The sequence below is a fragment of the Ruditapes philippinarum genome, unplaced genomic scaffold (assembly GCF_026571515.1).
Source record: "Ruditapes philippinarum isolate M1 unplaced genomic scaffold, ASM2657151v2 ctg7825_1_1_1_1, whole genome shotgun sequence".
Taxonomy (NCBI): Eukaryota; Metazoa; Mollusca; class Bivalvia; order Venerida; family Veneridae; genus Ruditapes; species Ruditapes philippinarum.
In genome coordinates, this window is record NW_026857061.1 from 1 (window position 1) to 12,147 (window position 12,147).

The window sequence follows — 12,147 nt, forward strand, 5'->3', positions numbered from 1 at the left end:
TGAGATTTGATTTTGAAGTCACCTGAAAGTATTGTATTATCAGTGTATACAGATAACATTTTTCTTAGAGTTGCCAGTATTCATTGCTAAAGTCAAATAGCATTTTAATACACTGATAAGAAGTCTTTCGAGTGAATGATGATCTCTACCCAAATTGTTTCGAGTCTGTTAATATTTATATCTTGTCTAAAGACATCGTTAAGCTAATCTCCAAGAGATTGCTACACCGCTATTTATTCTTACATGTAGATCAAAAGAGAGGACAAAGTTTATGAATTCTTGGGTCTTCATCCGATGTGAAAAAGCCAAGTTTCTGTAAACAAGAAAATATCATTTTGTCCACATCTGCCTAGTTTGGACATTCAAATGCATAAGCTTGAGAAGGCAAATAGTGATTTCTCGTTGTGATGAGGAGAAAGAAAATGAAAGAAATAAGGGACAAGTTTAATGAACTGGTCCACCTGCATTTGGATGAATATAACCAGATAGGTTGAGAAACTGATACGGATATAGGGTTGTTATTAGATTTTCGTTAAATATTTCTTGTTTGTGAGAACAAAGATGGTGTATGCCGACAAAGAATTCGACAGTATAACTAATAAAACGGCAGCAAAAAAGGAGGATGAGTGGTTGTTATTATAGTGAATAGTAGGGGTAAGATTGGAAGTGAAAAATCCACAGCTTTGTAATCATAGGGTAGAATGTACTAATCCCGTGTACTCCGCGCCTTCCTTACGCTTATTTTTTAAAACATAATAATGGAAATAAGTGATAATACATTTCGGTGAATATGATCCTGTTTGGAAAAATAAGAGCAAATGGTAAAAAAAGAAGAACAATAGAATAGACTGTTTTCATATTCATTCTTTGACATAGTCTAAAATATAAATGGACTTTGTAAATAAATATAGGGTGTACAAATTTTATATGCTTGACACAATTTCAGGTACATGATTTAATAAAAAAATGTATGGTTTGACTTTACCTTGAAATCCTAAATATTATTCAACATATAACTGAAGAAATAGAAATGACTGTTTGTAAGTGAAGATATGCCATTTTATGTTAAATTAAAAGCTTTATGTACGTCACTGTTTATGATTAAAACCTTAATTTAAACGTTAAACAGGTTTTATGAATAAAACTATTGATGCGAAATGCATGCATGATATATGAATAGAAGCGTTAAAATTTGCTCTGACATGAGATCGTCTTAAGATCGTTTGTCCTCCGATGCATATACACGCTAAATCAAAAAATTCATGTGAGATGAGTAGTTACTCGAGGATAAATTTGTAATAACTAGTTAGTTATCCAAGGTTAGTTGGATCAATTACCGAGATATGACAATTGGAGTAGAAAACAGTAAACAAACAACATATATTTGAATTAACTTGCAAATGATTTGAACATTTTTGACACTTGTATAATTTAATCATTCAATTCAAAACAAGTAGGATATGTTATGTTCAAGATATGATTTTTTTTAATTAGAAGTTATCTCGTTCAATGTATTACATTTGCAATGTACAGTGTAAACTAAACAAAGAAAGCCATTTCAAATTGAGAGTGGACGTATAAGTTATATCATACCGGATTTATACAAGCAAGTATGGACGATGGATTACGTTTGAAAGACAAGGTTGTGATAGTCACTGGAGGTTGTAGCGGAATTGGAAAAGGGGTAGTAGATATATTCAGTAAGTTAAACAAATGATATGCTTACGACTGAGATATAACTTTTTTCACTTACTGTTTATATAACAAAATTAAAACATATTATTATATAAGAGTATATCAATCTAAATGATCATTAAAAAAAACTAAAAGCATTAAATGTTTTTAAAATAAAAACGTTATCTGTCTCCCATCAAGGAACTATTTTAAAGTAATAATTGATTTCCCATGCCCCCTACGTAGCACAGCCTTAAGAACAGCTCACTATTTAAACATGATATGGTGAAATTTTGAATCAGAAATTGATACAGTGCCTTTACTGTTGGATAAGCAAATACTGGGCGAACACTAACAGCATAAACACTGGACATACATGTAAATGTGACATTCAACTGACCTTTTCAAATTAAATTGCTTTTTTCAATCTGCAAAAAAAATCCTTTTCAAAGTTCATTATTTTTTGCCCCTTTTTAGAGGGTCCAAAATTTTATTTTTCTTGTAGAATTTTAATTTCGTTTTGGGCGAATTTTTAAAACATTTTTTATCCCAAACATGGCGTGAACTTTACAATGCATGTATATGCATAGATAAGCAACACGGGTTGTAAAGATATGATTAATATAGTTATAATATTTTTCAATTATCACAACATTTCATCATTACTGTAAAAAACGCACATTTATTATCAATGCCGAGAAGGTTGGGATACAAACTTTGACTAACTGACCGAATTACCAATATGCTTTAAATTTGTGAACTCAGTTTCAGGTGGTCACTAAATGAATCGATGTGGCGTATCATATTTAAAGTTATAAAAAAATATATTGAATAAAAATGATAGCCTTGGGTTTCTGACTGAATAAATTATCGTTAATAGTGTCTTTTCTGTTTTTTTTTATATATACCTATAACAGTATCATTTTATGTAACTGCTTTGCAGAGTAACAGTTGTCTATATAATTGTCATACTCGTTTAAAATCTGCTGATCAGTTTATATTCTTTTCCCAATAAGGTTATTGTAAATTTTAATTTTGAGATGTGTGCACCTTTATGTAGGACCAAGTGTCAAAAGAAGCTTGATATTAATTCAAGAAAACAAAATCGAGAAGAAAACAATGACCCCACAAGAGCTGAAACCTAATTTATCAAATTGCAGAAATAATACTTTTTCAAGCATTATTGTTAACCTTTCAAAATGACTTTATATTAGTGTAACATGTGTGGAAATTGTTCTACGCACGGGTTTATGCAATTTAACTGACACAATTCTATTCTGTATTTGAAGAAAATTAATAAAGTATTTACAAAGATAGTGATAAATATGTACTACAAGCCACTTTTGTCCGTCAATTTGTCCAAAAGTCTGATACTTATAGCATTGGCAAGCCAATATTCCTTTTAGAGAGTTTTCAAGTTCTTAATTATCGTTTAAGTAGAGTGCCGCTTACATTTTTATATTTGAGTTAAGAATGACGTGAACCTCTTTGAATGTCGGTCATGAATGCCACATTCAGTTAAGAATGGCGTTTACATAAATATTTAAATTTCAGTTAAAATGGCGTTTACCTATTTAAATTTCAATTAAGAATGGCGTTTACCTATTTAAATTGCAGTTAAGAATGATGTTTACCTATTTAAATTTCAGTTGAGAATGGCGTTAACCTATTTAAATTTCAGTTAAGAATGGCGTTTACCTATTTAAATTTCAGTTAAGAATGACGTTTACCTATTTAAATTTCAGTTAAGAATGACGTTTAACTCTTTAAATTTCAGTTAAGAATGATGTTTAACTCTTTAAATTTCAGTTAAGAATGATGTTTAACTATTCAAATTTCAGTTGAGAATGGAGGAACAGTGGTTGTGTTTGATATTAATGGTAACTAAAACTACGACATATTGAGATTACTTTTGCTACCATGAATGAACATGTACAGTATCAACAATAATGCACCAGAAGCATAAAAGTGGAATCGTTCCAGTGAAATATTTTCTTCTTTTTAAACACATAAATTTTATTTGTAACCGAGAGGCAGGTTTTTGCATTATTGAATATTATGTGCGTAATATTTTAACATACTGGAAAAAAACGAAAGTTGTATTTAAGAAATACTTTGTATGAGCTGTTACATTAGACAATGTGATGCAAAATGTAAAAAATAAATAAAGCGCATTGAAAAAATTGTCTCTGCACTGGAAATGGAATTACATATACACATTCTCAGCGAATTATAAGACTAATGTACAGCTAATGTAAGGTGTAAATAATATATTTAAAATTGACTATCCCATACATATCGTTTTCTTAAATGAAATAAGAAATGAATTATTTTTGACACTTTCTTTTCGCAAGTTTAATATTTGGTTTAAACAACATTATCTGGGTGATTTGCAGATGAAATTGGCAACTCTCTCAGCGTTCAAGGACCTGGAAAGATATTATACAAACATTGTGACGTCACTAAAGAAGACGAAATAAAGGTAAATAAAAATATAAAAGCACATCTGATAGTGTTTAAACAGCCTTCTTTAGCTGATAAATATCATCTGTAATATAGGCGTATCATGTTAATTTTTTAACATGTATTTAATTTAAGATTTTGTGTTTGGTTTTTCGGCGCACCAACAGTTTAGGTCTTATGGCGCTGAAACAGGAAAGATGATTTTGGGTAACCTAGGACGTTACAAACTTCAAAGAAACGCCAGTGGTCAAAACCAAGATATTCTTTTTATTTCAGACATAAATAACCACGAGGAAGACATAATTGTACTGTTAGATTTCATATTTATTCACTATAATAGCTTTGGGTATCATATTCATTTTATCAAATTTTGTTATTGCATTTCAGAAATGTATTGCCGAAACAATTGAGGCTTTTGACAGAATTGATTGTGTCATCAACGACGTTGGCTACTGTACGTTTTATTAATATCATCGCCAAATTCAGTTATACATGCTTCATCCCATATTTGGCAGTTCTTATGTTGGTCTCAACAAAAATTACAAATTTTCTTTTGAACTGTATTATATTAATTTTCATCATTGATACACCGTAGGAAACGTGTTACAGTATCGCGTTTTTCGGTTACAGTATAGAATTTTCAAGATGGAGGATTATTTATGGGAAGAGAGGTAGGTGATTTTTATTCAGGTCCATACTACTAGTAGTGTAGTTTCTAAAAGGTGTTTTTGTGCTTTGCTTGTAAGGAACAGAATCCGGTATCTAGTCATATATTTCTTCAGACCCTGCACCGCAGATTTATCTATATATTGTCTCAAAAATGTGCAGATTTGACGGTTTAAAAATTTGAATCGAGAGACCAACGCATTTTTCTCCCATTCCGACATTATTTAAGCATGCCTAGATAAAGTAAATCTACAAAACGTTAGTCATTTTTGTTTAGAAACGTTTATAAAAGTAAATGACCAGTTGAACCTATTTTCCTGTTGGTGAAATGCGTTTGAAAAAATAAACAATGTTACAGTATAGAGCGAGCTTAATTTTGAATGGTTACAGCATAGACCTAGCGACTTTGATCCAATTTTGTTACAGTTTATACCCAGATTTCGGTTACAGTTTAGATACAAGTACTTCCCAAATTTCAAACAAAGTTCGTGTATCCATTATTTTTATGAAATAACTCATACCTTTGTATTTAATACATTCTTGAAAGGTTGTATTACTTTTTTTCTTCAGCAGAAAAGTTTTAGTTTGCTATTTTTATTACTTTAAGTTTCAGATTGAGACTTTTTGCAGAATAAGTAATGTCCTAAGTAGTGACTGTTTTCACGACAACAACAGTAACTTTTATCGAATTGCAATGAGAGAAGAAAGATTATTGCTTGATTTCATTACACATTATAATAATGCCTATAAGTAATAAAATAGAGAAAAAGAATCCTTAACAGAAGTCCAACACGGAAAACATGAAAATGTTGCATGCTAAGTTTGACTAAACCTGTTCATGGACGGTAGTGGTAACTGCAAGCTACCGTTCACGCCTCCTAGCACCGGCTTCAGCAGAATTCACATTAAACATGAACTGGTACACTTCAGATTTTTTTAACATCTGTGGATGTGTTCATATGGCGGTTATCATGGAACCTTCAATGTGACACGTTATTGCCATTCTATGAAAAGCGGCATATTACCCCCCCCCCCCCCCCCCGGTTAAAAATTGCGTGTGCCATAAACGAGAATACAATGAGTGAAACTAAACAAAATGAAATTTTGAGAGAGGATCGGAGGCTATGAAGCCTGCATACTATAGTCAAAAGACACAATTAACAATCAGGCAATACCCTAAGAATGATTAAACAGTATTTAAGTGAGCAATACTGCAACCTTAAATTCTATTTTAAGTTGGAATTTCCATCTACCATAATGTATTTTGTAAGTATTTAAAAGGGTTTTTGAACATTTTCAATTTTGTTGTTTTTTGAATTTCTTAAGGGATTCTGTTTAACTCTATTTTGTTACGTTTGGCTTTCTTGGATTTTAAGTTTCAACGACACTGAGGTCATGTGAAAACATTCCTGCTTTAGTGTAAAGAAAGACCCCAGAAACATTTCAGACACGAGCGCCAGACTAGAACCACCGACCTTCCGTAAATTAGCTTGATAGATTCCTCACATACAAAGAATCCAAAGTCATGATTGGATTTCAACTACAGCAGTAAATGAAAGATGATTTGAAGTCGACGGCATTATCCCGACTCTGCCACTATTATGTACGGAATGCCGTTAGGGCCATTGCCTATGAATGTGTTGATCTGAAACGCGATAGTCGATAGTACGATGGTGAAAACGCGAAATCACGAAACTACGATGGTGAAAACGCGAAAGTACGATGATGAAAACGCGAAAGTACGATGATGAAAACGCGACAGTACGATACTACGATGATGAAAACGCGATAAACTATCGTGTTTTCACCATCGTACTGTCGCGTTTTCACCATCGTAGTTTCGTGATATCGCGTTTTCATCATCGTACTGTCGTGTTTTCACCATCGTACTATCGCGTTTTCACCATCGTACTATCGCGTTTTCATCATCGTACTGTCGTGTTTTCATCATCGTACTATCGCGTTTTCACCATCGTACTGTCGTGTTTTCATCATCGTACCATCGCGTTTTCATTATCGTACTATCGCGTTTTCATCATCGTACTATCGTGTTTTCACCATCGTAGTTTCGTGATTTCGCGTTTTCATCATCGTACTATCGACTATCGCGTTTCAGATTAACACATTCATAGGCGATGGCCCTAACGGCATTCCGGAATGCCGTTAGGGCCATCGCCTATCAATGGTTTGATCTGAAACGCGATACTCGACAGTACGATGATGAAAACGCGAAATCACGAAACTACGATGATGAAAACGCGACAGTACGATGGTGAAAACACGATAGTTTATCGCGTTTTCATCATCGTAGTATCGTACTGTCGCGTTTTCATCATCGTACTATCGCGTTTTCATCATCGTACTTTCGCGTTTTCACCATCGTAGTTTCGTGATTTCGCGTTTTCACCATCGTACTATCGACTATCGCGTTTCAGATCAACACATTCATAGGCGATGGCCCTAACGGCATTCCGTAATTATGTACCTCCATCAGGCTCACTAGAGAAGATATTGTAATTGTCTGACCTAAATTTATACTCTATAACTTTCAATATTATTTTCTTTTTCAGAAACATGAAAACTGCTACATGTATACAGGATGTCTGAAACAAAAAAAACGACTTTTAATTTAATAATGACAAAATAATCGTAACTTCAACAAAGAAGCATTCGAAATGACGCCATGATCATGATTTGATTTGAATGCTTTTGGTTCGAGATGAGAAGGGTCTTTAAACATTGCCTTTTTTTTCAAAATCTATCTTTTGGGTTTTCGTATCCCCGATTGCAACCGAAACCATTTGAACAACTTAATTGCTAGAAAGTCATGTAAATTTCATTACATTTAGTCAAGTTGTTATACTGAGCGGATGAGATTGCACACACATGTGTACGACAGACGTACGAATAGCCATCGTGCCAATAAGCTCACAGAGATTTAAAAGTCTATGTAACATTCATACATTTTACCTAGTATAATTATATAGAAAATATCGAAGTCTAAACTGTAACCGAACTGGGTATAAACTGTAACGAAATCGATACAAATCGCTAGGTCTATGCTGTAACCCTGCACAAATTACTTCGCTCTATACTGTAACATTGTTTATTTTTTCAAACGCATTTTACCAACAGGAAAATTGGTTCAACTGGTCATTTACTTTTATAAACGTTTCCTTACATAAAGGACTAACGTTTTGCAGATTTACTTTTTCTAGGCATGCATAAATAATGTCGAAATTGCAGAAAAATGCGTTGGTCTCTCGATTCAAATTTTCAAACTGTCAAATCTATCAAATTTATGAGACAATATAGCGATAAATCTGCGGTGCTGGGTCTGAAGAAATATATGACTAGATTCCGGATTCTGTTCCTAACAAGCAAAGCACAAAAACATATTTTAGAAACTAAACTACTTGTAGTATGGACCTGAATAAAAATCACCTACCTCTCTTCCCAACAAATAATCCTCCATCTTTAAAATTCTATATTGTTACCGAAAAACGCGATACTGTAACACGTTCCCTACGGTGTGATATGTCCCTCCTATCTTGACTTAGTATATTTTATTGACTAGTTGTCCATATGCAGGCTAAAACAAATTTAACTTTCAACGGAGGAGACTGCCATAGACTTACGCAGCTCTCGGTACAATTCATTTTTGCTTTAGTGTATAAATTATCTACATGTTTATTTGTCACTGTGTGAGAAAAAAGTGCAACCTGACCCGAATTCGAGCCCTCAGCACTCGGAATGCCTCTGCAGATCTACCGACTGAGCTATCCGACCGCAAACATCACAAGTTATCCCTAACAAGTGAACAGTTCTTGACCATGACACAACATAAACCTTATATTAGAAATATGTTTAAAACAAACAGTTTTTGCCAGATAAGTGATCTTTTCTCTAAGGCTCATGTACTCAAATTTGTTTATGTGTATTTTGTGGTATTTCATTTAAAGTTCCAGGAGGCCATATTATCAATGACGTCACTTCCGATTTGTTCAGGCGTGTTCTAGATGTTAACTTAGTCAGTCAGTTCACGATGTGTAAGGTGAATCTATAATGTAATTTATTTCTTTCCAAGAAAAATGTGTTTTGTCACATTCGCGTGCTTTTTTACGGCCCCGCTAAAACGGTATTTGTATATTTTGTAGTGAGGTCATTCTCTTTATAATCAAAGAAAGCGTGCAAAAATGGTTATGGTTGTGAACACTTCTTGTCTTAGGAATGTGAAAAATATTATATATATCATATTCGTGTAGAGTCATTATTGTATTTATTAAACTCATTGAATATTGTAATATTGTTCAACTCATTGGAATTAATTCAGTGCTGAAACAACACTTATTCAATATCATCTATTAATTGAACAGTAAAAGTGATTCACAACACTTAAGTTGGGACTTTAAACATGTTGCATCTTTGGTTTTTGCATCTATTGCTATTGTATACTTTGATTTCGTGCATTGACATATTCATATAAAGAAAATTACACTGTAAGTATATTATCGAGTCTTCTTCCTGTAATGGCAAGAAAGGTCCAATCTGAAAATGTGTACTGTAGTATTTAGACTTCGAAGAATTTAAAAAAATGGAAGAAGAAGAAGAAGAAGAAGACGACGAAGAAGAAGAATGATAATAAAATGATTGGAAGTTAAATGTGTCATATTACACGTAGAATCGTACAGGGTTGCCAGATGTGGTACAGTGATATGTTTTGGTTTCCTTTGTGGTCGTTTTGGTAAAAAAAATAGAACTTTCTTTTCAGTACGCACTACCATACATACGGCAAACCAAGGGAAGCATTGTCAACATGTCAAGTATAAGTGGTGTTATTGGCACGGCGGCGAGCTTTACTTACAGTGCCGCAAAAGTAGGCCCTATTTTAAAATTCTTATTTTATCAATCATATAATAAACATATAATTTCATTATAATATTCAACATTCTCATAATAATTATACGAAATGAAAAACACAACACGTTCCATTAAAATATAGAAAACCAACATTTGTTGATATGGCACTGTAGAAAGTCATCGCCCCTTTTTCATGGCTGTACTCGCAATAAAAGATGCTTATCCGCGTAATGTATTTGATACAAATAACTATTTCTTGTTATTCAATATACAAAAGGCAAATACCAAGACAGCGTATATCAACAAATAATACTACAATTTCAAGATTTTTTTTTTGTAAAGAAAAATGCAAAAATTGAGCAAGAAATTCTTTCCAATGGACGTATTTCTGTTTTGTTTTTATTCAGAGTTGTTTGTGAGTACATATGTACTTGTCTTGACAGTTATTGCCAGTATGAAATTTAATAAAGTGGGATGAACATCAGCTCGAAATTTAATTCAATTCAACAAAACCTGTTTGTGTGAGCTTCATTCTGGTTTCCGTTTGTTAATCGCTTATGCTGTTTTGTTCTAATTATATTATTCAGGGCGGAGTTATATCTTTCACAAAAGCGCTTGCAATTGACGAGGCAAAAAATGGAGTTCGCGTTAATGCGTAAGTATTATGTTTAACGTGATAAAAATAAAACATGCACGTAAGCTTTAACTGTGGTACATAAGAAGGCCAATAAGAAAGCACTCGGAATAAATTTTGTCAAAATTCTTGTAAATATACACCAGTACTAGAGTGCTGTCTTGGAAGCGATTAAGTTTAGTCTTCAATACAAATTCCTTTGTGGTTGAGGGGTTGCCTTTGAGGTTTGATGCATCAGAATTGCTGCCATCGTATATCATTGCGTGTTGTAAGAGGTGACTAAATGTGTTCGAATTACTGGAGACTGTGTATCTGTTAGCTCCAGCAGGTGGGGGTAATCTTAACCTCTGGTGTTGCTTTAAGTTTATAATACCCGAGGTTAGCCAAAAATATCTTTCCTGTTTCGTTGCCATATGACCTAAATTGTTTTGGTGCACCGTAAAACCAAATCAAACACTCGTCATAACAAAAGCTGAAGTCAACCATTTTGTGTTACAGAATAGCCCCAGGGGCAGTCAGTACACCAATGCTCAACGACTTTCTGGAAAAATCCGGTAAATTTGACGAAGCTGCCAGTGTTGTCAAAGGTTATAATGTGAGTATCTGATAATACCGATACAGTGCCTTACCTAGTCAAATAAATCGTGTACTTCATAACCTTACTTCACATTAAAAACTTGATTAAGAATTATGACACTTCAAATTGTGCATCGTTAGATACTTGCTAACAGCCAATTCTGTGTTAAAAACATGTAACAGCATACAACGACATTTAACATAACATTATATCAGGCATTACCCTATTTATAAATTTAATATATGAACGTTGTATGCTTGATTTTTTCAACCATATAAACCCTAATACATGTATAATATGATAATTTAATGCTTTCTTCAACCATATAAAACTATATAAATATGAAAGACTTATGTTTAATTTTTACCACATGTTTATAATGCTAGGCATTTATAATTTAAATATTGCCGCAAAAAGAGGCTCCCTGAGACGATGCGAGTGGGCGTTGACAAAAACTTGTATGAACCAGTACTGTAACACAGCGAATGCTGGCTTGTCGATATTTCCTTGTCGGACAACATATCTATTGTTGTTAATTGTATAATTTTAGCATTTGAAAAGAATAGCAGATCCCAAAGAAATTGGTAAGGCGTGTTTGTTCCTGGCTGTGGATGCAACTTTTACAACTGGTGAAGTGCTCATGTGTTCCGCCGGAAATGAAATAGGTTACGGAGTGAAATAGACGAACAGTGTAATCAGACTTGTTAATTTTATGTTTAGCGCTGTCGCATTTGTGAAATATGTGCATTAGTTGGAAATGATGTATTTGTTTCATTTATTCACATAAACACAAATAGAAGTCGTTTTTGCAATGGTCTTTTATTGTTATAAACGTCATCTTAAAATTTGTATTCGAAAACATTTAACGTAAAAAAAAATAGAGAAAAACAGAATCTCTAAAGAAAGTCCAACACGTCAAGACCTTATTCAAGTTAATCAACTGCAACTTTTTTATTGATAAGTTCATTAAAACTTGATCTATAATACAAGAGCTGTCACGCAAGTACAATGCCCCGAAAAGGTTTATTAAGCATACAGGTATTATGAAAAGAAAAGAGAATAAAAGTAACTAATTGTTTAATATTGTTCTTGTGAAATGAAGTGCTATTTATAGCAAACTAAACACTGTGGGACAAGGGTCTTGAATGCGACACAACATCTTGATGTGGTAGACATTTGTGCCAAGTTATTTTAGAATTCTTCAATGCATGACAATGTTACAGTTGGAAACTAATGTGTACCTTCAAACTCTTCATATGAGTATAAGTACCTT

The 12,147-nt window shown here is 33.2% G+C and overlaps 1 protein-coding gene across 1 annotated transcript; it reads left to right on the forward strand.

Annotated features, from left to right (window-relative positions):
• Positions 1 to 1,248: 1,248 nt before the first annotated feature.
• Positions 1,249 to 11,686, forward strand: LOC132748641 (17-beta-hydroxysteroid dehydrogenase 14-like). The gene is made up of 9 exons (XM_060738250.1): positions 1,249 to 1,700; positions 3,516 to 3,554; positions 4,071 to 4,156; positions 4,525 to 4,591; positions 8,766 to 8,857; positions 9,575 to 9,679; positions 10,251 to 10,318; positions 10,796 to 10,892; positions 11,425 to 11,686. Exons 1-9 carry the CDS (start codon positions 1,613 to 1,615, stop codon positions 11,554 to 11,556), a joined length of 774 nt encoding a protein of 257 aa, XP_060594233.1. The 5' UTR covers positions 1,249 to 1,612; the 3' UTR covers positions 11,557 to 11,686.
• The last annotated feature ends 461 nt before the right edge of the window (positions 11,687 to 12,147 follow it).